Source organism: Anguilla rostrata, chromosome 17, assembly GCF_018555375.3.
Source record: "Anguilla rostrata isolate EN2019 chromosome 17, ASM1855537v3, whole genome shotgun sequence".
Lineage (NCBI taxonomy): Eukaryota > Metazoa > Chordata > Actinopteri > Anguilliformes > Anguillidae > Anguilla > Anguilla rostrata.
This window is the reverse complement of record NC_057949.1, coordinates 14403702-14431385: the sequence shown is the minus strand read 5'-3', so window position 1 is coordinate 14431385 and position 27684 is coordinate 14403702. Positions and strand designations below refer to the sequence as shown.

The 27684-nt window shown below is 44.9% G+C and overlaps 2 protein-coding genes and 1 long non-coding RNA gene across 10 annotated transcripts; 2 read left to right on the top strand and 1 right to left on the bottom strand.

The window, feature by feature from the left end:
- The first annotated feature begins 66 nt into the window (after positions 1-66).
- LOC135243964 (RUN domain-containing protein 3A-like) lies at positions 67-20152 on the top strand. 3 transcript variants are annotated; one of them, XM_064316125.1, is made up of 12 exons: positions 67-784; positions 10685-10800; positions 11732-11865; positions 12594-12679; positions 12916-13005; positions 13802-13882; positions 14248-14413; positions 15275-15432; positions 15882-15980; positions 17125-17244; positions 18556-18656; positions 19294-20152. In XM_064316125.1, the coding sequence occupies exons 1-12, from the start codon at positions 651-653 to the stop codon at positions 19332-19334; spliced, it is 1326 nt and encodes a 441-aa protein (XP_064172195.1). In that variant the 5' UTR covers positions 67-650; the 3' UTR covers positions 19335-20152. The 3 variants fall into 3 exon arrangements, 2 of the variants coding, with proteins under 2 accessions (XP_064172195.1, XP_064172196.1); XM_064316126.1 differs by lacking the exon at positions 15882-15980; XR_010326863.1 differs by lacking the exons at positions 15882-15980; positions 19294-20152 and having other exon boundaries at positions 17105-17244; positions 18556-18575.
- Positions 5393-8248, bottom strand: LOC135243968 (uncharacterized). The gene is made up of 2 exons (XR_010326864.1): positions 7767-8248; positions 5393-5879 (listed from the first exon to the last, which is right to left on the bottom strand). It is a non-coding gene; the product is annotated as an uncharacterized LOC135243968 (long non-coding RNA).
- A 1704-nt stretch (positions 20153-21856) lies between the features above and the next one.
- LOC135243620 (uncharacterized) lies at positions 21857-26853 on the top strand. 6 transcript variants are annotated; one of them, XM_064315577.1, is made up of 4 exons: positions 21857-22108; positions 24566-24725; positions 24855-25104; positions 25324-26853. In XM_064315577.1, the coding sequence occupies exons 2-4, from the start codon at positions 24575-24577 to the stop codon at positions 25613-25615; spliced, it is 693 nt and encodes a 230-aa protein (XP_064171647.1). In that variant the 5' UTR covers positions 21857-22108; positions 24566-24574; the 3' UTR covers positions 25616-26853. The 6 variants fall into 6 exon arrangements, with proteins under 6 accessions (XP_064171647.1, XP_064171645.1, XP_064171643.1 ...); XM_064315575.1 differs by lacking the exon at positions 21857-22108 and adding an exon at positions 22151-22318; XM_064315573.1 differs by lacking the exon at positions 21857-22108 and adding an exon at positions 22152-22380.
- Positions 26854-27684: the final 831 nt, after the last annotated feature.

The following is a 27684-nucleotide window of genomic DNA, read 5'->3' as shown; positions in this document are numbered from 1 at the left end:
ATTACCCCGGGTTACATTTGTCATTTTTCAGTACAATAATATTATTATAGGATCAAGTAGCCTACCCGTAAGCTACGCCTTGTGAGGAACTGATAAGATATTTTGGTATCAAGGGAATATTTGGAAATTTTTATTAAGTTCGTTTTGCAGATACACACATTCATTCGATGTGGTCTGAAATAATGTATCATTATTTCAAATCATTATTAAATCATAATAATAATTAAAAACGGCTAAAATGTGTAGAGCTCCTGTTTTGCTGGCGGCTAAATGGAGTTGGCCTACATCAACTGCAGCGTCTGTGGTGAAGTCATCGATTTTAAGTGAGGGAGGGGAGGACCACTGAGGGGATAGGACTGCACAGAAGCAGCAGAACCCGATAGCAGCGAAAAACGTGAGAACTGTCGATATATCGGTTATGAAGTCAATTCATGCAGAAGACGGGGGTATTGTCGTCACAAGGGGTTACATTTGGGTGTGAGAATTTGAAGGGAATTTCTGATGCCTCTTTGATACATCCATACACGCAGATAAACACTTTCTACATTACATTAACGCTATAACCATCTCCTTTAAGACTCGAGACCCCCCCATGACTGCCGTGGAGTCGGGGTGTTTTTGCATGACGAGGTGTTCCGGACAGGTGGTCCATGGTACAGGGACTGTGGTCTTGTGCCGCATCTGAATCGAGCCGCGAGTCAGCGATGGCTATGGGTCTGTCGTCGAAAAACGCATCTTCTCGGAGCGTCGCCGTGGAACGTAAAAATCTCCTCACAGTTTGCAGGTACAGGTTATGGTGCCCGGAGTTTGCAGAACGTGCACGTATTTTATTTTCTCTCATTATATGTCATTGTAAATCATTATCACGTTAAAGCGTAGTCTTATTGAGTAGATTCGTGTTACAATCCAGTAGGCTAGGTACCTACTGTAGGTAGAAGATTATAACCGGCAGGCTATATTTCGAATGTAGCGTACAAGTTAGACAACGGTGAACATTTCAGTCCTGTATGTTGAGCAAGGCGATTTTCACGTCCATTAAATTCCGTTATTTTGGTCATTCGCTTGATGCGTGACTGTGCTCTTGTTTTGGACTGAATGTTTCCTTTGTCTTTGAAGCTCACAATTGCGTCTGTTTATGTTTTTATTCGTTCATTTTTGAAACAAAAAAGAACAAAGGTGGCAAACACACGCAATTTTTCTCATCAGTGTTGTAGAATAACCCGTTGGCTGTCTTCCTCACTGTTTTTGGACAGTGCGCTAAAGGATGCTGTGTATCGGCTGTTCCTCACAGCAGGCTGTGTCAGTGGCTTTGCGTAGGCTCGCCGATATGAGGGCGAAGGGTGTCGTTGCTATGACTGCAACCTCCCCAGTTAAGGACACCGCCACCCCAGGCAGCCACGATTAGTGTCCTGACGGTCTAATAAAATATATCAGTAAACTCAGTGCAATCTACATTTATCTAGACACAGAAGGACTACAGAGTACTTTTGGATTAATTTGGATACTGTGATTGGACTTGTTGCCATTTTCTCTATCTCTGAAAGCTTCATCTTCCAAAGAAGGTTAAGTTTCAGTGGCTATGGGTATCCAGAAATTAGGATCAAGCTGACTTCACCACTCTATTATTATTAAATAAATTAAATGTAACCTCTTTCTAAAGGGATAATTTCTCGTATAGTACGTTACAGTACATTAAAGCATTAATTGACTGATTAAAAGTCATGTGATATTAATATAGAACATTAATTCTACATGGTATGCATATAATTTCTGAAATAATATGGCCATGGAATCATCCTTCAACAGACATTGAAAGTGCCTAATTAATTACAATTAACAGCTTGCAATTTAAAAAAAAAACAGAATTTAAGCCTGAAACAAAAAACCAACACTGGGTTTCAGAACCACTGGATTAGACTAAATACTGCAAAAAGGTAAGTTGCTATGTAGCCAAGTTGTCAAGGTAACTTCAAAAATAACAATTCCAGACAGTCTTTAGAGGGAGCTGCATACTCAGCAAGCTTTCAACTGAGGACACTGAAGGGGTTTATTTAATACCGGACCTCAGTTCAAATGCTGGTGCTACTGCACTGCAGGTGACTGCTACACGGTGTGTGTTTATTGGCATAGACAATGTGGAAATAGATTAAGGGACTAGCTAGCTTGGTGATTTTAAAACTGAAAGAAATTGTATAGCATAAGTATACACTGCCGTTTTGAATTCTGTACTATGCCAACTGTCTCTGCTGTACTAGCTATCTAGTGTCTTGTGTTTGATGTGTAGTTCAGGAATTGGATTATCAAAAATGTTTGTTTTGAAACTGTGGGTCAGAACACCCACCATTTTAGAGAGAAGAAAATATATTACATTTCTGGTTTGATTCTTGGCTTAAAACCTTGCTAAATGTTTTACAATTTCAGTATAAGGTAGTCCACAAGGCAGTTCCCTCTGTTTGTTTAATTGCATTGATAAAGTATTAGTCATTCTGACTGTTGTACCTTTATTTCTGCATTAATGTACTCGACTCCAAAATTTCATGTGTCAGACTGGTGTAAGCAAGCACCATCTGGGTTCACTGAAGTAAGGTTGTGATTCTTACTTGTTGCTTTGTCTTGATTGATACGATTCAAACTTGCATGTGGATCACAGCTCACGTTCTGCACTGTAGATGTGGTTCCTTTGCTCCTGGTGATGGTGTTTTTATTTTATTTATTTGAGATGTCACTCTTAGTCTCATTTATAGTGGTTTTGCTGACAGTGTGGGTAGTTCCCCCCCCCCACCCCCCACCCCCCCAATTAACAGTGGACAGTTATGCTGGTATTGCCCGTGTTGATGACAAAACTGTCACAAGTCTTGTTTTGGAGATCAGTGTAACACAAACATACTTTTGAGCTTTGTGAGCAATGCTATGAAAGTTCTTTTCTGGGATGCACTGTTCAGGACAATAAGGCAACTGACACCAGGTGAAAACCGAACTTTAATACAGGCAGGATAAATCCGACATACAGAGCGGCCTTTCCCGACTCCTGACATTTCGGTTCCCCCTCCCCCAAGCAGAAGCGACCGTTTGTACAGCGTCAAGGCAAGCAGAACTGTTAGAAATGCCAAGCTGAAGGGGGAGGATTCCGCTACTGCTGTTAATTTGGGTTAGTAGCAGCTCTAAGTGAGATTCGTTCCTATACCTGCTTGCGTTACTCTGGATCCTCTCCCTTCGCAAGTGCCCAGAGTCTCCTCGCCGCCTAAAGATTCCCTTAGAGCATGGACGGTGTGCATTGGTTACACATAAGTTCATGTTTGTGACATTGTTCTGGGGCTGTGTTTGAGTAATGGAGGTTTCTAGGTCATTCCCAGTCAAGCTAAGTAGCAGTCCCAGGGCCAGAGTCCTAGGATGGCCCACCTCTGCTCTGCTCCCGGTCTAATGGCACTGGGAGTGCCTCAGAGTGGTACGCTCAGAGGACAGGTGACAAGCATAACCCCCTCACTGCTAACTTGTTTAAGATGGCCAGGGCATGGAGCTTCTCGGTCTTCAGCGCCTCCTGTAGGTGTAGTGGCACGCGCCCTGCATCTAGGGAGGCGTGGCATGGCGGAAGCACTGGGCAATGCCATAGCTAAAGGGCACTATGCTAGCGCAGGCGCACTTACTTCCCAACCCCAACCTGCTGGTGCCAGGTTCCCTTCAGTTATGACCATCTACCAGTGCCCCCGAGGCACACATCCGGCCGAGTGGGACCCCCCTCCTCCTCCAGCACTACGCGCTGTGGTCAAAGGGCGGGGCTCAGCCACCTGCACCCAATCATCTGTATGCCCGGTTTCCATGCCAACGAGCTGCACATCTGGCAAAGTACAGTATCAACATCTGCGCTTCCTGGACTTCTGTTCACATTGAATCTCCCTATTACAATTAGCTGCTTTAACTGCTCATCAGCTTTAATACATCTGTTTCCAGGCTGCTGAGTTCCCTGTAAGTGAAACATTCTCCTCTGGACATGCAGGCTATTTTCTTTTATTTTCATTTTTGCATCAGTGTTGCCCTTCAGTTTTTGTGGAAAACCCTTTAGTGGTTCCTAATTTGGACGAACTGCCTAATTTCTATTAAAGCCCTGGAACGGTCATATTTTCAAACTCAGTGGCCCAGTGTTCTGAGTGAAGTCTACTCCTGTTACCCTCCCAAACTTGCAAAATGGCCATGTCCTCCATAATTGAATGTATGTTTACAGCTATGTCTTCCAAGTAAGTGGGGATAGGAATGAGAGCAACAAGTCCACCAACTCCTCTGTCTTGCGGAGATTTTCCCTCCACCTCCCTCACACCAGCACCTTCCTTTTGGCCCCCATGGCCAAGCCAGTCCAGAACCTTCCACAACATACTCAGATCCACAGCCCAACCCTCCAGAGCACTCCTCAACATACTCTGACCCATTTTCACCTGCCTTTCACCATCTCCTTCAGGTTATTCTCACCCTCAGTCACCCTCAACATCGACATCGACTCAGCAGCTTTCTGCTCTTTGTGCTCAGTGGCATGGCTCTTGTTTCCTGGCTTGCCTACAGTGTCACAGTTGCTGTCTGCACTTTGCCATCCTATGTAGTCAGCTGCTCTCAGTTCCATCCCTCTTCCATAAGCAGCTCCATTTTCCATTCTCTCTCCACCTCTCCACCTTTTCAAAGACGTTATCTGTTTCTTTCTTCCACCGGCCATTATGAGGAATACCATTAAAATGGAAAAGAAAATGTGCCTTGCCACTCATTTCAAGCATTCCCAAAACGAAACCCGGAGATCTGTCCAAAGGAAGTTCTGGCGTAGTTCCTTCTCTGTCTGCTCAAGTCGGTTTTGCTCTGTGCATTGTTGAGAAGCTCCACTCAAAGTTCTGGATACCAGTCGCTGCCTGACACTCGGCAACACAGAGGAGTCCTCACACAAGGCACCCGACCAAAAGAGAGAAAACCATGGGGCACTGTGCTGCATAGTCCACCAGCTCCTTAGACCTTGCTCTACAGAAACCCCTCACTTGATTCCACACACCACTGAGCACCTGGGACTGGCTTCACTCCCTCTTCACAACACAGATTCACAATTCCCCTTCTGGCATTTTTTTCCCCACCCACCCGGGTATTTGGCTGCCAAAATCCACCACCCCCACAACCCCACCCAAGCCCAACCCTCCCCCACCTCCAGTGGAATCTTTCTCTTTAATGGGGGGATTCACTAATCTTTAATGCGCACAGAGGGCCAACCAAGTATTTGGTTAAATGATGAACTGTTTGACAATTTCCCAGTTGTGATATTTCTCAACAAATGCAAATTTAGGACCACGGTGGTAAAATGGTGGGGCAAACTAAGCCGTCTACAGCAAAAGCTTTCTGATGGAAAATTAGGCAGCTGAGACCAGGGTCAAATGAAAAGCTTTAATGCATTCAGGATAAATCAAAAATACAAATGTTTCCGAGAGCCCAGAATATGAAGGTTCCCAGTGGTCTCAAACTGAAGGCATGAAAAGTGATTAGAAGCTTTGAGCTGGAGGTTAATAAATCCAATTAGCTAGTGCTAATTATTATTAATTTGTTACACTCGCTTATGCAAACCTGGACCCTCTACCTTTGCAAATCCCAAAATACAATATATTCCCCCTATATGACCTACAGATTCTAGTAGAAGATCAACCTGACGAGCTAATAGTTTGCTTGGTTACATAGAAACAGATATTTATTATACAATTCTGGGAACGGCAGACTTGGAATTAAACAACAGAACCAGTCCTGGGGCCGGGGCGGAGACGTCCTTCTGTGGGGCAGTGGGCTCATCTTCTTCACCTCTGCAGATGCATTGGTTGAACACTGAAAGGCAGCCAATGAAACGCTAGGGATAGATTCCATTTGACCTGTAAGTGGACAGTGACAGCCAGAGAGTGTCATTTTTTATGGGCTGGGACAGTGGACCAATTGTATCGCGATGGGAACACTGGCTCAGTGGCTGAAGGACACATTGTTACAGACAAGACAATTGGCAGTGACATCACTCAGTTTGCAGTTTGTTCTTATATTAATCTGACCTGTGTCATGTCAAATGTGTGTCCTCATTTTTACACAAGTGCTTACAGTTGGCACTCTGCCCTCTATTAATATCAGTTTCTTCAATGGCTCTTGTGGCTAATAGCATACATCTTTCTTAATGGCCTCACATAATTTCTTGTAACTATAATCTCTTCAAGGGATGCCTCCACAGAAACCCACCTGACATTCTTCTGAATTATGTGCGTTTTTTATTATTCAGAACAAGCAGCATTTGTATATCCGAGTAAGTGAAAATTACATGCATGTGGAACCACTGTTCTCAAACACACACACAGCATTACCAAGCTTGTGTGAACATATTACTGGAGGGAAAGCATCTTCCACTACCTGCCTGTTTGACAATGCAGCACTCTTGAAAAACACCCTGCTGTTTTATTTAAAAAAAAAAAAAATCCTCCTAATATCCGGCAATTCATTTAATTCGTTTTGTCCCCTGTAGGTGACATGAGTCTCTGGTCTTAATTGCCATCCATCCATTATCAAACCTGCTGGTCAGGGTCGCGGGGGGTGGGGTGGCTAGGTGGGGGCGGGGGGGGGGGGTGGGGGGTGTTCGTAGAGCCTGTCTCAGCATGCATTGGGTGAGAGGCAGGAATACACCCTAGACATGTTGCCAATCCATCGCAGGGCATGGTTTTAATATCAAAAACCAGGACAAGAGAAATGACATTAAAATACTTATTTTCACTGCCACGTTTCTCTCATCCAAGACACTTGTATTATGTCAAAAATTAAAATACTTAAACTTTCTTCTGCTAGGTCTTATGGGGATATAGGTAATAAACTCTAAATAGCTTTATTGTGTGTGTGTGTTTGTGTTTATGTGTGTTCCAGTATTAAGCTTTTTGTGAAAGTGAAAAAGTGAAAATTAAGTGGCTAATCTGCAGGAATTTTATCAAAGCTGAAATTTTGCAAGACAATAGCATTTTTTTTTCTATATCAGGATATTTACTTGACAGAATTTGTGCTCTGACAACACAGTTGCATAAGAAAAGCCAAAAACGAGGCACAACACTTGGCTTTATTTAAGTTTAAAGTATGATGTTTTAGCCATCTGTATCAGAGAGGAAAGTACATATGGACATATTTCATTCTGAAATTTGGTAGCATGAAATTGTATGTTCAGAAATCTTCATTTTGAATCTGAGTTTCCATTTGGACATTGAATATACTACAAAATATTGTACATATGGATTGTGCATATGTACAAGTTTTTGGAAAATAAAATGATAAATATATTTAATATCAATGTATTTAAAATATATATTTCAGTATCTGAAAGTGGCACTTATTGTAGTAGGCCATATATATTGTGAAGTGTTGCAGTACCCTTTCTGGTGTTTGAAATATATTTAATTTCATTTTGAGATTTCACAGTATATTCCACTTCCAAAAGGGTTTTTTGTTTTCTGACCATAATAATGGAAATAAAGTGTGGTTATTTTCATATTATTAATTTTTTTCTTTATAATTACATAAGTACTTCATAGTGCATTCTCTCTTTCTCTCCCTCTGTCCTGTGAAGGCAGTACTAAGACCAATAACTGAAGAAAAGCCTTTAAATGGAGTGAAAATATATGGCGATTCTCAGCATCCAAGAATAATGTTCTATGTGTATTTTTATTCTGTTACAGAATGACCATGGCTTTATGTTAGCAGTGCTTTTCCAATGAGATGAACAAGATTATAGTACTTACCTGTTGCTTGGTATATTCCTCTGTGATCAAAGTAAAGGATCCAAACCTTTCAGGCCTACTGGTAGATCACAAATTGTATTCCCAGTACAGATGACATTGTGTTTCTTTGCCCCTAGTGATGGTAATCTTCTCAATAAAGATGTCCTTCTGCCCCCTAACAATGATGATATTGTCCAGTGCTATAGAATTCTTGCCCCTGGTGAAACTGTTTTTGTGCACAGTGATCATAGTCTTGCCCCTGGAAACGGTGGTTTTGCCCATGCTGATGGACATCTTACCCCTGGAGAGGGTGGTTTTGCGCGTGGAAATGGTGATCATGCCCGTTGTATTGCTCGTTTTGATCTCAAAGTCCTCGGTCTTGTCTGTGGTTGCGGTTGCGGTTTCGTGTGTGTGGATGCTGCTTTTGCCTGTGTGATTTTTTGCGGTCGTGTTGTCCGTGTGGATGCCGGTCGTGCTGCTCTTGGCGGCTCCATCCATCTAGACGGTGGTCTTCCGCCTGCTGAACTTAGCCTTGCCCAAAGACGTGCTGGTCTTGCTCCGGGTGAGGATGGACTTGCCCAAAGACATGGTGGTCTTGCCCCGCTTGAGGGTCGTGCCACCCATGGAGATGGTGGTTTTGCCCCTAGTGAGGCTGGAGTTGCCCATGGCGATGGCGGTCTTGCCCTCGGTGAAGCTGGTGTTCCCCATGGAGACGGTCCTGGTCCTGCCTCAGCATCGGTTTTCAGGTTCAGTCAGCGCGACACATCGCCTGGAGAGCTCAGCGCCAGGTCATCGGTCAGATTGAGCTGCGGCCGCGAAACCAGGGCAGATCTGAGCAGTATGTGGGAGGCGACGCCGTCCTTCTCTAACGCGGCGCGTTCGTTCAGCACTGAGCCCTAGCCTTTCAGAGACGCGGGACCACGTTCCATGTGACTCGCCAAGGGCCAGTGGCGGCCAGAGAGAGCGGTACAGTAGGCCGATTGTCTTGCCGAGATGGGAACACTATTGAATGCCTGAAGGAGACATTGTTGCGCGCTGAACAATCGGTAGTGACATCACTCGGCTCTGTAGCATTGCTCCCGTACTGTTCCTATAGTAAACACCCGCCCGGTGTGATGTCAAATGCCTTATTCTGCTTGCATTCCTGCTTTCAGCACAGGAACTGCAGCTAGAGTATGCCCTGTGGAGCATGCCCTGTTCAGCAGTGGTACAGAAGCTCTGCCCTGTCCTGAACTTGTACTGCCCTGTTCTGCAGTGGTACTGTAGCTATGCCCGGTTCTATACTGGTACTGCCCTGTTCTGCAGTGGTACTGTAGCTATGCCCGGTTCTATACTGGTACTGCCCTGTTCTGCACTGGTACTGCCCTACTCTACACTGGTACTGTAGCTGTGCCCTGTTCTGCAGTGGTACTATAGCTATGCCTGGTTCAGCACTGGTACTGGCAATACAGTTTCCATAATGCTCTCTAACACATTGTTATGGAAACAGTTCTGAGTACCCAGAAAGCAGTATGCCGCATAGTCAACGTAGTGAATTTTGAAGCTTTTTGGATGCAAATGACAAAAACATCAAGCGAAAGAAAGAAGAGGCCAGAGAGAAGCCTGTTACACTGATGGAATTCATTGCTATTCCATTTCAAAGCAGCAGCTGAAGGAGATGAAATAAATGCTTATGAATGTAACTTCTTCAGGAAGAAATGGCCCAGCTGGTATTTTTAGCTCTGAATGGCCTTGGTCACTGGCTCCATCAGCTGTAAACATCATCCAAAGATAAAGGTCTGCCCAGCCGGATAGGATTGCATCTACTGATACATACGTTGGGATGACTTCATGTACACAATCAATATTAAAATTTCAGTGGCATGCTAGCATTCCCAAAATTTGAGATTGCATTGCTGAATTGTAGCATATGAAATAATGACAGTCAAAATGCTTGCCTGTTATTTCAGTTGTGAGTTTTTCTCTGACTATTTTGGAACTTGTTAATTAAGGTTTAAGTAAATTGGTTCAGTTCTGAGTGAATTTATTATCTTTATGGTATGTTATGCTTTGGATGCTCTGCAGTGTATGTCTAGCTGGGTACTGTTGCATTTCTTCATACAGAAAATATGTTCAGAACTTCTGCTGCCAGCACATGGAGTAGAGCAAACCACAGTCTAATATTAGGAGGTATTAGGTATAAGGAACAGTATTAAGTGTTTCACAGTCATCTGATTACTGTATATTAATATACAATAATATTTATTTTAAATAGCAGTTCCATGACATCAGTATAGGCCAGTTCATACAAGTTCACTTTAACATGAGTGTTTTTGCTATCTTCTTGTTTTTACTCAGTACACCTACCACTTACAATGAATTCCAGATCACAGGCTACGCCAGACTGCAGCAACAAAATCCAAAATGGATCCTCTCATCAGGCTCTAAGGAATGCGGCATTTTATGCGAAGTGGTGCGTTGGTTGTACAACGAGATGCGAACTATGCAGAAGGCCAGCGATAGTTTGTGTGTTGGCTGTAAATGGACAGTGGCAGCCAGAGAGAGGTACAGTGGAGCGATTGTTTTGTGGTCTTAGGAGCACCATTGAATGGCTGAAGGACACATTGTTGTACACAAGACAAATGGTAATGACATCACTCAACTTTATGGCATCGTTCCAACATCCTTATTTAAAATGAGGACCGGCCATGATGTCAAAGAGTTTTCTGCATGTGTCCACGTCCTCGCCGGTTAGCGCGCGCCTCTCTTTTTAGCTACCGAAACCCAAAAGAACTGCAATCCCCCGCCGTCTTTCCCTGGTGATCCCGATGTTGCCTGTGAACATGGCAAAGCGAGGGCGGTGTTGTCCTACATGTAAATCGGCCTGCCCACGTTGAAGGTGGGCAGAGGGAACACATGCCACCGCGTACAGAGCTCTCTTTGTCTCTCGTTTCTGGAAGGTTCTCTGTGAAGACGCTGTTGGAGAAGTACTCCGCCGAGCCCATCGACGACTCGTCCGAGGAGTTCGTCAATTTCGCCGCCATCTTGGAGCATGTCCTTAGCCACCGTTTCAAAGGTAATGGGGGGGGGGGTGTGGCCTACATAACGTACAGGACCAAGGCAGGGTTAAGAAGTGGAGAATTCGTCTTTTTCAAACTTTAATTGGAAGCTTCGGACAGTGGCACCTAAATGGATAACCAACAACAGTAGCAAGTGCAAGAATATCATGCTTGATATCATATCAGAATGTATATTTGAATATCTAGACCCTCGAAAGTAATGAATGTTTCCCACAATTTTTACAGGTAGTGAACAAAAAATGGAAACACCTGGATAAACATTATATAGACATTAAGTATATATGCAAAGCAGAGGCCACCACCCTAGTAATGCAAATAACATCCCAGCGTGCATAGGGTCATGTCCACAAATTCTGGACAGACCTGTGTACCTACATTTACAGTATGAGTAGCTTGGCTGTAAGAGGTCTCAGCGATTTTAAAACGGAGGTAATTATTGAGGTGGATTTGGTGGGATCTTTGCCCAAAACAGCCGAACTTGCTGATTTTTCATGAACCACGGTTGTCTAAGGTGATGTCAGCACGGAACTCTGAGGGAATGACATCATCAGCAGATGGCAGCAGCAGGCGGAAGAGCTTGCTCCAGGATTGTGATGTCATTAATTCAAAGTGCAAGCAAATCAGGCGAGCAACTGCAAATTACTTAACCGCTATTTTCAACCTGGGGTCAGAGCAGTCATCCTCATCAAAAATGCTGCTTACCCAACGGCCTATTTTGTTAATTTCTCTATGGTGTTTTTTTTGTTTGTTCAAGAGTATGTGAACACATTACATTATTAATATCATTATATTGCTATATACTGTGCTATTTAAAGAGGTTATATATCGACATTAAATTGAATGTGTATTTGTTTGTAAAAGAGCTGATTTGAATGGCTTGTATGTAAAAGTATGGAGCGTGGTTGTTTTTTTTTTTTTTTTGATCAGGTCCTGGGATATGGTTTGGCTACGACGGTCAGCGCAGCTTCTGGGACTACATCCGCCTGGCCTGCGACAAGGTGCAGAACAACTGCATCGGCAGCATCGAGAACATGGAGAACATCGGCACGTCGCGCGCCAAGGCAAGAGCTGCAGCCCGAGGACAGACCCACGCGAAAGCCGGGGGGGGGGGGGGCGCTCCTTCCTGCCCCCGGCTGCCCGGGCCCCTGACATAGTGCGGGGCCTTATCTCCGGGACAGTGTGTCATTGTCACTCCGTGGGTTACATCACGGGCTAGTCCCCGAGAGCAAGCCTGGGTTTCCGTGGCGATGCCCGCCGGTGCCAGGTGCAGGAGGGCGCGCGTCTTTAAGGCGTCTGAGTGACGTGTGAAAAGAGCAGCTCCGCGGCGTAAGGGTCACTGAAGGGAAGAGTGTGAGAGACGGAGGGGAGGGAAAAGACGGAACGAGCGGCTGAATTGTGTGCCACTTGAAAGGGATGGAGGACATGGAGCAGCTAGGCAAGACGTGAAAAAATAGCGGCTCATGAGGACTTGGAGCCTCTGGGCCATGCAGCGTACTGCTTTGTGAAAAGTAGCTAACGGGGACTTGAGGGTCATTTAGAATCATGTAGTGGGTCATGTAGAATACCACTGTGTGAACAGTAGCTTATGAGGACTTGATAACCGTGGGCCATGTAGAATACCACTGTGTGAATGGCTGTTTATCAGGACTTGGGAGTGGCATGTACAGTGTTGGTGTGTAGGTTTCCTGTGGTCCGGGGGGGGGGGGGTTACAGCAGAATAACGCAGAGATGGCCGGAGAGGCAGCACACAGAGTCCGTGGTGCGTGTGACATCCCCCTTCTCCGCGCAGGGCCGAGCTTGGGTTCGAGTGGCTCTGATGGAGAAGCGGTTGTCTGAATATATCGCAGCAGCCCTGAGGGACTCGCAAACGACCAGGTCAGCAGCATGACACTGTACCTGCAAAATCACAAAACCTCAAAAACGTGTTCTCAAAAGAGAGAATAAGGTGTGGATGAGACAAACTCACCTACTTGCCTATTAACCATGCTGGAGGCTTAATGGATGGGTTATAGTTGAAGAGGAACAATCAGACGAACCCACCTGTGGTAGCTAATGTTAGGGTTAGGGCTAATGTTGTTCTGTGACACGCGCCCTCTGTCTGTACATTTCAGAAGGTTCTATGATGACGGTGCCATCATGCTTCGGGAAGAGGCCACAGTGCTCACTGGCATGCTGATCGGCCTCAGTGCCATAGACTTCAGGTGAGAGATGCAAACACACACACACACACACACACACACAAACACATACTCTCTCACACACACTCACATACACACACAAACACATACTCTCTCACACACACTCACACACACACACACAAACACATACTCTCTCACACACACATACACACTCCCTTACACACACACACACAAACCCCCGCACACCCCATCATAGTCTCTTACACTTTGAATATCTTTTGTAGCCTTCCTGTTCTAGAGCAGCACACAGAGCCTTAGGGCTAACAGACCTGTTCAGTGCAGAAACAGGCACACAATGGCCTGCACTGTATGACTTGCTTAAGCACTCTTTGAGGAGACTGCATATCGTTTGTGTGCAGTAGTGCTTTTCCCACAGAGGACTGGCGAGAGAGCCAACAGTAAATGCGATCAAAAGCTTGTTTTCTTCCTGAATGGGTATTGTGCTGTGACTAATGGCTAGAGGACTAGAGGTCCCTCTAGTGGAAAACTGGCAAGCTGCAGCTCATTGTGAAAAACAGTCATTTTGCTCTCATTCGGGATGGGGATGTTACATTCACCTTTAGTCCCAATCAGCCCCATTGTCTGCATAGGAAAACTTTAGAATAGTTTGAAATAGATATTTAAATGAATGACTGAATGGTTGCTTCCTTGCAGTTTTAAATGTGGAATGTTTTTTTTTTCTTCTGTGTCTAAGAACTCCATTGCTTTCAGGTACCAGTAGTGATTGTTACATCAGGATTCCAATATTTCTGATCTCAGACTTCAAAGGTTTAAGTTACATGATGCCTTCTCTCCCCAGCTTCTGTCTGAAAGGGGAAGGACTGGATGGAAACTCTGTGACAACGATTGACTACACACCCTATCTGAAGTACACACAGAGGTGGGGGCACCCTACGACACTGTTGGCAAATGGCAAAGGGCAGAGCTTCGTGCTGTTGTGTCTGTGCTTGTGTGTGTGCATTTGCGTGCGTGTGTGTGTGTGTGTGTGTGTGTGTGAGTGGATGTGTGTGCACCTGCATATGAGAGAGAGCTTGGCAGTTAAAAGTTATCTGTCTTTGTTTATGCTTTATTGGCTTGACCATAAAAAATAATGGCTATAACTTCTGTCTCTATCCCTCCCTCAGTTGTTTCTTGTTAATGTTAATTTAATTATTTTCTGTTTCTAAATAAGACATTTCTAGATGCGATGCAGATGTGAAGACCCCTAGGGGCACTTCTTAAGAGTTCCCAGGTGTTTCTGTGCAGCTACGAGTACCTGAGCGATGAAGAAGACAGGTGTAGCGTGGGGAGCGGCGCCAGTGACGACAGTGTCTCCGAGCACCCCTACATCCCCCTGGTCACCCTCGAGGAGAGCTGGAGCAGCAGGTGCCGCAAGATGGAGCAGAGGTTCAAGATCGTCTACGCCCAAAAGGTGACGCGCCCGGGTTTAAGATCGCCCACGTCCGAAGGATGATGAACACAGTTTAAGGTCATTTATACCCAGTGCTGCAGTGATGCAGCGTGAGACTGTCTACGCCCAAAAGGCGAAACCAGATGATTTCTGCTCAAAATATTTATTCTGTTTTTGTGCTCTACTCCCTCTGTCCTATACTGTCTGTCTCTACCCCTCCCTCTCCTGTGTGCTATACCGTCTGTCTATCTCTCTCCTGTGTGCTATACTGTCTGTCTCTTTCCCTCTCCTGTGTGCTATACCATCTGTCTCTGTCCCTCTCCTGTGTGCTATACCGTCTGTCTCTATCACTCTCCTGTGTGCTATACCATCTGTCTATCTCTCTCCTGTGTGCTATACCATCTATCTCCTGTGTGCTATACCATCTGTCCTTATCCTCTCTGTTTCTATACCATCTGTCCTTATCCCTCTCGTGTGCTATACCGTCTGTCTCTATTCCTCTCCTGTGTGCTATACCATCTGTCTCTATCCCTCTCCTGTGTGCTATACCATCTGTCTCTATCCCTCTCCTGTGTGCTATACCGTCTGTCTCTACCCCTCCCTCTCCTGTGTGCTATACCATCTGTCTCTATCCCTCTCCTGTGTGCTATACTGTGTCTCTACCCCTCCTTCTCCTGTGTGCTATACATCTGTCCTATCCTCCCTGTGCTATACTGTGTCTCTACCCCTCCCTCTCCTGTGTGCTATACCATCTGTCTCTATCCCTCTCCTGTGTGCTATACTGTGTCTCTACCCCTCCTTCTCCTGTGTGCTATACTATCTGTCTCCGCCCCTCCCTCTGGTCTGCGCTGATCTGTCTCTCTGTCTGGCTGCTTGGTGCAGGGTTACCTGGAGGAGCTGGTGCGACTGCGGGAGTCTCAGCTGAAGAAGCTGGAGAAGGAGAGCAGGCGTCTGGGCGAGCAGCTGGAGGAGCTCCAGGGGCAGAGCGTGCAGCAGAAGCAGGAGCTGGAGAGCGTGGTGCTGGAGCTGCAGGCACAGCTGTGAGCCAGGGGGCCTGTGGGACGCGTCCGAGCAGATGCACGCCTGTGCAGGCTCACACATGTCCCTGTACATGCATGAGCTCCCCACACTCACACACACACACGTCCCTGTGCATGCAGGAACTCGCACAGACTTATACGCAAACACACCTCTACAGTATAACCACACTGTCACGCGCCATGTAAAGACATTTCAGTTTGTCGCCATGGTGCATTTCCACATACTGCTGAGAGAGCCAAAGAGCCAATTCTACACCCACAAACAGGCCAATAAACAAATAAAGGAATATCTTCACCCCTTCCCCTCTGGGGTCCAGGGCAAAGAACAATAAACTCAAATAACATAGACATAACAAAATAGAAGCAGCTAAAGCTTTCCAGCGTTCGCTCTTCTTCAGCTGGCCAGGTAAACAGCCATGTTGGTTTCTCTCTCTCTATCCGATGGACAGACTCGCTCTCTCTCAGCGCGCCTGCTCCCTGCTTCTGCCCCCTACTGTGGAGAGGGACGCAGCTTTAAGCAAGTGGGCTGATTCGCTGACGCAACCCAGGTGCGTGTGCTCACTCTACCAGTAGGCATGGCACTCTACGCTACGACTACACTGACACTCTAGCTCTCACACCCTGCAGATAAAGGCATGCAAGCATGCGCATCTGTAAAATACAGCCACGCCCTGCTGCAGGTACAGACAGACCTGTACACGTAACCACACCCTGCAGAAAAACACACACAAGCACACACATCTGCAAAATACAGCCACGCCCTGCTGCAGGTACACACCTGTACAATATGAACACACCCTATTGCAGGTGTACACATACACACACACCTGTAAAAAAACAGCCACACCCTGCTGCAGGTACACACCTGTACAATATGGACACACCCTACTGCAGGTGTACACACACACACACACACATCTGCAAAATACAGCCACACCCTGCTGCAGGTACACACCTGTACAATATGAACACACCCTACTGCAGGTGTACACACACACACACACACACACACCTGTAAAAAACAGCCACACCCTGCTGCAGGTACACACCTGTACAATATGAACACACCCTATTGCAGGTGTACACATACACACACACCTGTAAAAAAACAGCCACACCCTGCTGCAGGTACACACCTGTACAATATGGACACACCCTACTGCAGGTGTACACACACACACACACACACATCTGCAAAATACAGCCACACCCTGCTGCAGGTACACACCTGTACAATATGAACACACCCTACTGCAGGTGTACACACACACACACACATCTGCAAAATACAGCCACACCCTGCTGCAGGTACACACCTGTACAATATGAACACACCCTACTGCAGGTGTACACACACACACACATCTGCAAAATACAGCCACACCCTGCTGCAGGTACACACCTGTACAATATGAACACACCCTACTGCAGGTGTACACACACACACCTGCAAAATACAGCCACACCCTGCTGCTGGTACAGTACACACACCTGTACAGCATGACTGCACCCTCCTGCAGGTGTATACACACACACACACACACACCTGTACAGTATAATCATACCCTGCTGCAGGTACACACACACACCTGTACTCTATAGCTGCACCTAGCTGCAGGTACACACACCTGTTCACTATAGCCACATCCAGCTGCAGGTACCAATTATGCAGCCTTGATGTGCCCATTTTAGGGCTGCTGTAATCACCCGTGACACTAACCACCTTGCCAAGGAACTGCCCATTCCCCTGGTCAACCAGTGGTCCTCACTCCAAACCTTCAACGACCACAAAGACGTCAAGAACTTCCGCAGGTGTGTCACCAAACTTTGAGCAGGATTCGCCAATCACATCCTTTCCATTCCTAAGCTTATTTTTAGTAAAGGTACTTACTAAGGTACTTACCTTAGGCTAATGCATTCATTCAATGCTATACCACACTGATAGATAAATCAAAGAAGGTTATATATATATATATATAGAAAATTTTGATAAAGTACAAAGAAGGACAACTAAACTGGTTCCTGCAATGAAATGTACGTAAGTTAACTTTTCATAATGAATATATTCAGGCTTGCCAAAAAAGACACTAAATGGGGGGGGGGGGGGTTGACAGAGGTTTTAATTCATAACAGAGATCAAGATTGACAAATCAAACCACAAAACATTTGCTTTTGCACATCATTATGGAATGTATTTTGCAGTAAATGCTTGCTGTTCATTTTTACAACAGTGCACAGGTATCCCTCATCCCCCTTCAGCTTACATTTCTTGAATGACGCACCAGTTTTAAAATTCTGTAATTCAAAGACATAAACTTTCTCTACACTGTAACCTGAAGATACTGAAGTCCACAGTATCTTCAGCTTAGATTTTATCAGCAGGACAGCATGGCAATGGTGAAAATAACTATATAATATATTCTGCGCTCATATAAGGAAGCTTTTTTTTTTTTACACAGTCAATTTGTGGAACAGCTATCCAGGTCATATAATAGACGTGTACACCCCTTGGTGTTCAAGTCCGGGCCTGATGCTAACCATAGCTATAAGGGGAAAAAAACAGCACTCTCAGAAACTTGAAGAACTTGAAAATATGGAAATTACGCTGCCTCTCCTACAAGGACACAAAATAACAGCAGCTGGATATTTGACAAGAGCAATACAGGACACGCTGACGACTTCTTTAAACGGTTTGGAATATTTGATCTAGGCTGACGTATACACATACACTATATGCACACAGCAGACACGGTTATAAATCGATAGTGTAGGCAGTAGTGTATTGACAGTGGTATAATGGCTGAATTAGTGCCTCTGTTGGCATTATTATTTCCTGGTCTCCCATTCTTGGCTGCTACATATTATTAATCAGTGCACAAGATGTACTTTATTCTGATAATATCTGGGGAACATGTGACAAAGCAGACTTAATGGCACCCAAGACTCAAATTATATTTTTTAGGCCTGTACTTATCATCTTGCATTCTTCCTGTGTCTTCGGGTTGTAGGTGTCTGTTGGGGAGATGCACTCTTAAACTGTAAACAGTGTATTAACTGGGAGATGATATACTGATGTACACTGATGTCTGTCTGTCCGTCTGTCCGTCTGCGTTCTTTCTGCAGAAGGAGTTTCCACGGTCTGAAGCTGAGCTCCACAGAGGCCACTAGTCGGTCTGACTCACAGAAAACAGGGAGGCCGAGTGGAGGCTCCTGGAGCCAGCCCGGTATTTAAATACATGGACGTACACTCACACACATGCACACTCACACGCGCACACACACGCATGCACACTCATACGAATGCACGCATGCACACTGACACACACACGCACATACACACACACTCACACGCGCATACACACACACACTCACACGCACCCACACACATACGTGCACACACACGCATGCGCACACACACACATATGCGCACACTCACATGCACATACGCACACACACGCAAACATATGCACAGATGTGCAAACACACTCGTACAAAATACACAGTCACACATCGCGTGCTCGTTGTAGGGTATTTACATTTACCCTGAAAACCTGATGGGAAAGCACGTTATTGACTTTGTGTCAAACCACACGCTCCAGGGCCAATCAGGCCCCAGCATGCCCCCACAATTTGTCAGCATCGGTATTGATGTGAGCGTTAATAATTGTAGCTTCTCATTTGAATATTCTGCTTTGTCTGTATCTGCACTGGGCAGTTTGGGTGGTGCATTCCTGAAAATTTAAAAACCCTTTGCATAACAAAGCAGTTGGCGTTAATTCCGAGTTGCTTTTTTATTCTGTCCCAGGTAAAAGCCGCGTCTCCTCTGCCAACCCCCCCCCCCCCCTCCGTCTGCCCCCCTAGCCTCCCTCCCTCCCCAGATGCACCTCCCTGGCCGGCCTTAAGTCCAGCCAAGATCTGCCTCCCTTCTCTTCTGGCAAAGAGGTGCCACAACCTAGCCCTGAGGGAGTGCTGAGTCCTGGCCAACAACCTGCCGTTGATGCCCCCGCCTGTATTCAGTCAGCCGCCAATCCCAGACACTATGTACTCATGTGCCTAACAGGCTATGGTGCTAACAAATGATCGTGCCAGCTAGCCTTTCTTTTGGGATGCTTCCCATGTGATTGTGGTGGGGGGGGGGGGGGGGGGGACTGAATGACAGCTCGACAACAATTCCCATGTCCTTCCACCAATTTCCATTCCGGATCATTCTCTGGCAGGAATCCCACTGGCCGTCAAGAATATTTGCAGGTCGAAAAGTCAGCAGAGGTATAAAAAACTACCATTTTGAGGTTTACAAAACCACCATCTTATTTTCCCACAGTCCCAATCGCCAATCTTTTCATCTGCACTTGTAGTATCTCTCTCCAGAGGCTGAATTGATCTTCCGTCGTCCGTAAGGCACGTCTAACAGGGCAAATGTGGTCGTGCTCGTGTCCAAGTGCATGAAGGAGTAACGGAGAGGCCGCTGTTCAGTTTTTAAACGGAAGCTCGTTTTTAAGAACCCGTGTTCCTGTTAAAAAGGTGTATACGTGTGGGAGAGCTTGTGCATCTGTAGACACAATCTCTGGGAATTGTGGTGTCATTTATGGTTTCCAGTTACAGCTTCAGTGTGTCTCAGAACACCAGTTTCTATGCATTTTCTATGCTTGTGCACTCATTTTTGTCTGTTTGGAAAACTGACAAAGCTCTCACAATAAAACTGTCATCCTTTGTGAAATCATTATATTGTGAGTATGTTTCTGTTTATGTTTCCTATTTCTGAGTCATGTTCCTTCACTTGAATAATTATGTTTGTTTCCTGAGTCATTTTCTCTCCATGGTAACATTAATATTTTATTGACACTGGCTTTTGGAGCATGTATTTACTGACCTCATCTTCATTCCTCCAGTACGCAACAGTAGCCACTCCAGGTAAAAGAAGTCCAGGTGTGACAATCCCAGTTAATCCTCTAAAGAAGCAGCAAAGCTGGACCAATAAATTATTTTGATACACTGTAACCTGACACCGGTATAATACCTGCAGATTACTGACAAATAATCTTCTTAAAAGATGCCACTTTTCAGCAATCTGAAGAAAAATCATTCTATCCTACGATCGCATGTTTTTGGTTCGTCACGTGTTTGTTGAAAGTTCTCGGGGATCAGCAGAGGCATTTTCAAATTTTACATTTGTTTTGTTGTTGCCTAAAGACAACTGGCAAGTGTCACATTCAACCATCATGTTACCTTTAAGAGTTTTAGAAACATGCCAAACTAAGCCCTGCTTCTGATTCACACCCGACTGTCTGTCTCAGGGTTTCTTCTGCACGCTGGTTTCATCACCATAATCGTTTGAAGCCGCAGAGACATACAATTATGGTTTCCAAGGAATAGGTCCTATTCACCACTCGGCCGTTGTGAAATTTTGTGGAAGGAATGATTTTTCAAAGTTTCATTCGACAGTTATAATTTTACATATTCTCGGTGCTCCTATTTAATAAAAAAAAACCACATGTTTCGAAATTGACAAATAGACTGAATTAAATTTTTTAGTACTGACACCTTTCTGGAATCTGGATATATTCACAATACCAGTATTCACTTCTGAGGAAGTAGTATTCGTGAGAGAGGTCTTACATCTTGCAGAAGAGGTCATTTATCTCAGGATACCCCTTGGATGAATAAATGAAGTCTCAGGTTAATTTACAAGGACACGTTCTGTTGTATTCTCGTTACACAATGAAAGACACTCATTACACAATGTAAGCCTTAAGTTGCTAATGGATAAGACCATCTGCTAAATGCTATCCAATGTAATCACTGCCAACCCTGTGAATTGGCGGTAGGAACTGGGCCAAAAACCGAACCCATTGTTCAACGGGCAGTCGCACTTACGATGCATTTGGCAGGTGCCGTCATAGCCTACACAATGAGTTAAAAGGCGTGCTCTCAAAACAAACAAACCGTTTTTATGGCTTGAAATTTGCTGAGGTAAACTAATAAGTATGTTTACCTTGCTGAAGAATACAACAGCTGAGCCCCACCTTGGAACCAAGCCTGTCTCTTCTGAATCACGTGCCCAGTTGCCAAACTGTTCTAAGCCGGCTGCCAGTTCCTTCTCGCCATATCACCACGCTCCTCGCTTTCCCCGTGTTATTTCTTTAATCAGGAGCCGCCTCGAGGTAATGAGCTCTTTTGCAAGAGGGATCAGCCTAGAAAACAGGCCACTCAGAAGCAGATTTAAATTGAAACTGAGGGCAGCGCACGTGGATAATCTACACAGGTGCAGTTGTGCAAGAGATGGGTCGGTAACTTGGGAAAAACACCCTGTGGAGTATGAAGCTCCCCCCCCCCCCTTAATTTTCTTCCTGAGTAAAAGAGTTCAGTAAATGTCACATAAACATGTGCACCAAATGTCTCACTTCTTTTTCATTTCAAACTGGCTGACTGTATGAGATGTATTCCACTAGAACCTGTTTCTACAAAATAGCAGTCTATCTGTTTCGAAAGAAGCAGAGAGTAATTGATTTGTTTTGAGAGAGAAAGAAAACAGTTTTTTTTTTTTTTTTAAGTTAAATTGTAGTTACACCTTTCGCAGCAAGAATCCCCTCAGATTTGGGGCAAAGAGGCTCTAGGAGCACCAATTTTGAATTTAAGTGAAAATATCCGTACACTGTGGGGTCACTAATGAGCTAGCGTTAGCATTGCCTGCTAACTACCTAACTTTATCCAGCTACTAGATTGCTTGTTTAAAAAAAAAGAACAGGCTTAGTGCTCCTACAGTTGAAATAAGTAGTCTGATTGGAAGTACTCAACGTATGTTGTCAAACAACGTGGCCAAATTCTGCTGTCGGCTGTTTTCTTTTAATTAATTTAAAGACTGTCAACCTGAGAAGCGGTGACGCTAGTAAGTGCCGTACCGGAACAGATACTGGCTGGGAAGGTGCCAAAACTATACGCTTTGACTTGGTACGCCTTCGCTCGACCGAGCGCGTAGACGTTTCGCACTTCTTGGGACAACGGCGTCCCTTCGATCGAGCTGCTCTTCGCACTCTTATGTGAAAGTAATTCCGATGACAGATTTGTTCAACCGGAGAATCGTTTTTTGGAGACGTAGCCTAGTGCACTAGCCTACCCAGGTAGGAGGATAAATCTTTCAGAAATGTAAAAATTCTAAGTAAAACATAGGCTATACATTATAGTAATTCAATTCATTCTGATTTCAAAATATTCCCTACCCTTTTAAATATTCATGTTAGAGCGAAGATTCCAGTGGCTCAATGCCGTACAGGTGTGTTGTTTTTATGTTTTTATATTCGGGCTTTCTTATTTATTAATTATGGGTGACGTTAACAACCCCTAGGCATGGTTTGTGTTTTTCAGCCCTGCAGTTTTTTTTTCGGACGAACGATTCGCGTTTTTGAACAAATTCTTAATTGATGGGATATAGAGATGATAAGTGAATACACGTGTTGCTTCTATGGTCATATAATTCATTTATGAAAACTCTGAAAGAGTTTTAAATTGCTAGAAAATAAGCATATGCAGGCAGTTGTCGGTATTCTTTTGATTCTTTCTCCATCAAAGTTGCAAGAACCGACGTTATTGCCTCAATAATAGGCTAAAGTGTGAACACCTGGTCTGCAGGTGTAGCGGTTATTCACATCTCAGAGGTAGCATGCGCTAGAAAGGAGTTGCAGTATGTGATAAACGCATATGAAGTTTTATGATTTTATGATGATTTATTAATATATTCGGTCGATCCACTCAACAGACGTTCTTATCCAGAGCGGCATTGAGTACTAGAAAACGGTTACTCTCAGAAATACAAAAATGCGGTATTTGGTGTAAGTCAGTGTTTCACCGATATTAGGCTACTTCTGTACAAAATTGGTATTTGCCTACTAGATTACGAGCGTATCAATAACATGAATGGTAAATAGGGGGTTAGTTGTCTTGCTCGAGGAAACTTCAGATGACCAGTATTTAACACATTTACCATATGTTCAACATAAAATATTGTTTATCTATGTTTATTTTCTAATCTTTTTCATCGAGACTACATAATTCTGTGTCTGACTGTGCATTTATGTTTAGCAGGTCAAACTGAGTATTGTGTGCAGTTCTGAACTCTGCATTAGAAAGCTATAGAGCTCTGGAAAACGATTAAAAGAAGACGACTAAATTGCTATGAAATGTACGAAATCTAAGTTGTTAGAAAAGACTTTAGATAACGAATCTCTTTATGCACTATACAAGAAGACTAAAATTTGGGATACTTGTTTTAGGTTTTTAAATTCATAAAAGGATTAATAAAATGAAGTCAAACTGGGTTGGGTATTTTCTCAGTAGAACAAGGGGGCACAGGTGGAAATTAGCAAGGTAAATTCCACAGAAATACCAGGACTTATTTTTTTAGACTGAGAGTTCTGGCTGGGAGGTGGAATATTAGTGCCAGTGGTTTACTGCAGGGCTATACAGAGCTCCCATTTTAGGAGCATTTGCTCTTGAAAATCGATGGGTGCCAAATGTAGAAATAATTTTGGAGCATTCATTGTGCTCCTATATTTTTCAACTTAGGTCTCCTTGGAAGAAAATGTTAGCATAGAGCCCTGTATTGTGTGTGGCTGCATGTTGAACTCGGTGGTTCCGTGGAGGAAGTGTGTGTGGCTGCATATTGAACTCGGTGGTTGACCATAGGCGATGTGTGTGGCTCGATATTGAACTCTGTGGTTGACCATAGGCGATGTGTGTGGCTCGATATTTAACTTGGTGGTTGACTGGAGGTGGTGTGTGTAGCTGCATATTGAACTTGATGGTTGAACAGAGGCGATGTGTGTGGCTCCATATTGAACTCTGTGGTTGACCGTAGGCGATGTGTGTGGCTGCATATTGAACTCGGTGGTTGACCGGAGGCAGTGTGTGTAGCTGCATATTGAACTCGGTGGTTGACCGGAGGCAGTGTGTGTAGCTGCATATTGAACTCGGTGCGACAGTGTGTGATGACCGGTGGTGACCGGGGCAGTGTGTGTAGCTGCATGAACTCGGTGTGACGGAGCGTTGCGCTATGACTGGTGTGACCGGAGGCAGTGTGTGGCGGCTGCAGTGTTTCTCAGGCATGCGGCGCTCACTCTGCGGGTTTCGCCTCGTGCAGGTGGAGAAGATGGCCGCCCATCCCTGGGTGTCGAAGGTGATGTTCTGCAGCGGCTTTGTCGTGGGCTTCTGCCTGTGCTTCGCCGCCATCAGCCACTTCAGGGGGATCCCTCGGGCTCAGTGGCTCCACTGCCTGCCCACGCTGTGCAGGGCCCCTGCTGGTGAGCAGCTCAGCGCGTCCCGCCTTTTACACGAGAGGACATTTCAGCGCCCGTGTTGTTGGTGGGTCTTTCTGTCCATCGCTCTCACACATTCTCATAGGTCACCCGAGTTCTCCTCCCTCTCTACAGCTGACCCTGATCCCGCCCCCCCAGTGACTGGCGCAAGCGACGGCCCGTCGGCGCCCTGGGGACGGCTCATCTGTTGGGTGGCGGCCAATCAGGAGGCGCCCTATTCTAGGAGCTTCCCGTGCTGCTCCGGCGTAATGCTTCTGGTTAGCTCCACCCCCGATCCCAATGCCCCGGGGGCGCTTCCCCCTCTTGAGGAACAGGAAAAACTGCGCCATAAAACCATGGCCGCCTTCAGCGCATTCAACCGCAGGTAATGAAACTCCAACTCCCGCACTGACCCAATGCACGGTGGCAGTATTCCACCATATCCCATCTATCCTGATCGCTAACCCTTTCCACCTGAAAATGGCACATTCTAGCCTGTGTGTGAGAGAGGAGCGACCGGCCATTCCCCTGTCTATGACTGACACACCTGTACGTGTGTGACAGGTGAGCTGTATCTATACCTGTGCGCTTGTGTGGCCCCCAGGTACAACCGCTTCCGCAGGGCAGCCGACGACGCCCACGTGGCTCTGGAGAAGCTGAGGCGGACCCTCTCCCAGTTCCGGAAGCGTCCGGTACTGTTCCTCGACTGGGGACCCAGGACGTGCGGTGGGCGGGGCCACGCGCTGAGCCGGCACGCGGCGCCGCGATTGGTGGAGGCGCTGCGGGACGACCCCTCCCTAGAGTTCGTGCAAGTGAGCTGCTGCCCGGAAATGGCGAGAGGCCTCGCTGGAGACACCGACGCCCACGACGGACCAATCAGCTTCCACCGCCTGTGACCGCGGGGCACTGTTCCCTGGGACTGACCTGAACGTGATGATATTCTTCATATCAACATTATCGAAAGCACTTTCTTACTACTGGTATTTTCTCAAGAAAGGGAAAACAACTGATTCATATTTCTTATTTATGTATTTTTTGCAATTGTCATGAAAAATGCTTTACCACCACGGAGGTGGCATGTTTAAATGACCCTCCATGCAGATGAAAGATGGGCTCTTGGATGTAACAGGGGAACCATGCTTCTTTTATCTGGACCACGGGTAATGATTTGTGACCGACCCGAAATGTGACTTATATAAGATACCTTTACCAGAACCACTTACAGCCCTGTTCTCCCCATTTAAAAATTTGCATTGATGTACAGCACGTACGAACCTGGGTCAAGTACATATTTGTTTTGTGTTCAAATACTTTTCTGCGCTCTGTTTGTCCTGCCTGGTGTAACTGAGCCTGCCAATATGACCAGAAGGCAAGGTTTGCGTTTTGAGAGTATTTAATTTGTTCCAATACACCAGACAAGATCAGTAAAGTGAAGAAAAGTATTTGAATTAAAAAAAAAAGAACGTACTTGACCCAGGTTTAAAAACATGCAATATGTAAGTAGCTTTGCTCTGCCCACTCAGTGGGTATGCTAGGCAAAAGAATGTAATTTAGACGTCCGTGTGAGTTTAATAGCTAAAAACTCTTATACTTCTCTCTGATTGTTAGGGAGGTCTGACTCTGAAGGCCAAGAATGGATTGCGTTCCAGGCTGTTGATGTATGACGCGAGTGCCTTATCTAACAGTTTGGGAACAGAACCCACCAGTGACATTGTGTGTCCTTGTTTGCATTGATATGTTGACCCTAAAATCCAAGTACAGTAGAGATAATATGAAAATAATTTCTCAAAATTGCTGATGAATCATCATTTGTCACGTTGAATGTGGTGATCTATATATCGCTTCTACTGGTGCATACACTTAAACTGGATAAATTCTTGGCGTATAAAACATTATATCCATAATTTAAGTGGTTGTCTTAAGCTCTCATGTGCCAGTTGGGGCCAAAATAAAGGTTTATGAATACTGCTGAAAAACTGCTATTTGATCTCTTGGAGATGTTTTCATTCCTGAACTTTTAACAGAACCAAAAGATGTTTTTGCTTGTACATGTACAGGATAAACAAGATAATATTGTGAATATTACGGTTGCAAAATAAATGAATAAATAATAAAAAAAACTTCTGCACTAAAATGCAGTTTACAGTTTTCTCTATACTAATTCTGTGTAACTTCAGCCACATGCAGTGTCTGAAATAATTCACATATTCATAAAATATATAAAGATGAACATATATGATAAATAATGCTTGACTATATTTTATTTTTCTACTTGTCCCCTGCCTTTGCAAATATAACACTGCTTAGTCATTATCTATTAATACTTTTGCACTTCTGGACTGCCCTCTTTCAATTTATAGCACAATTTCACCGGGATCAAATCCAGAGATTTAGATTGCCGATTTAGATTAAAAGTTCTGTGGTCAGTTAACCATTTCTTGGTTGATTTTGGCAGATTGTTGTCCTGCCGAAAGATCCATTTAGGACCTATTTGAACTTCCTGGCAGTGGGAAGCAGGTTTTTAACCAAAATGTCTTGGTGCCATTTGGAGTTCAGGATTCTATTCATCATAGTCTCTGGAGAAATAAATACAGAACTACCCCACAACATTAAAGTTCAAGTGTTTTAATTCTTGACATAATGCAAGTGTCTTTAGATGACGAAAGTGCGTTGAAGTGAAAATATTTTAAAAAATATTTATTTTAATTGAATGTCCATTTTTGGGTAGGTTTCAACATAGAATAATATATGGTTATTGAGATTAAAACTGGACTTGGACAGCCCTCGATTGTGCGATTAGTCACTTGACTGTGGAGTTGGAGTCCCCTTGGTGGACAACCATTGAAAAACAAGTGTAAAACCCTGCAGGTCACATGGTGGAGACAAACAGGTGGCTCCATTCATTACCCACTTTTGAGCTTCTGATCTCCCAGTGATCATGGAATTTCAGCGTTTACTTCCCAGA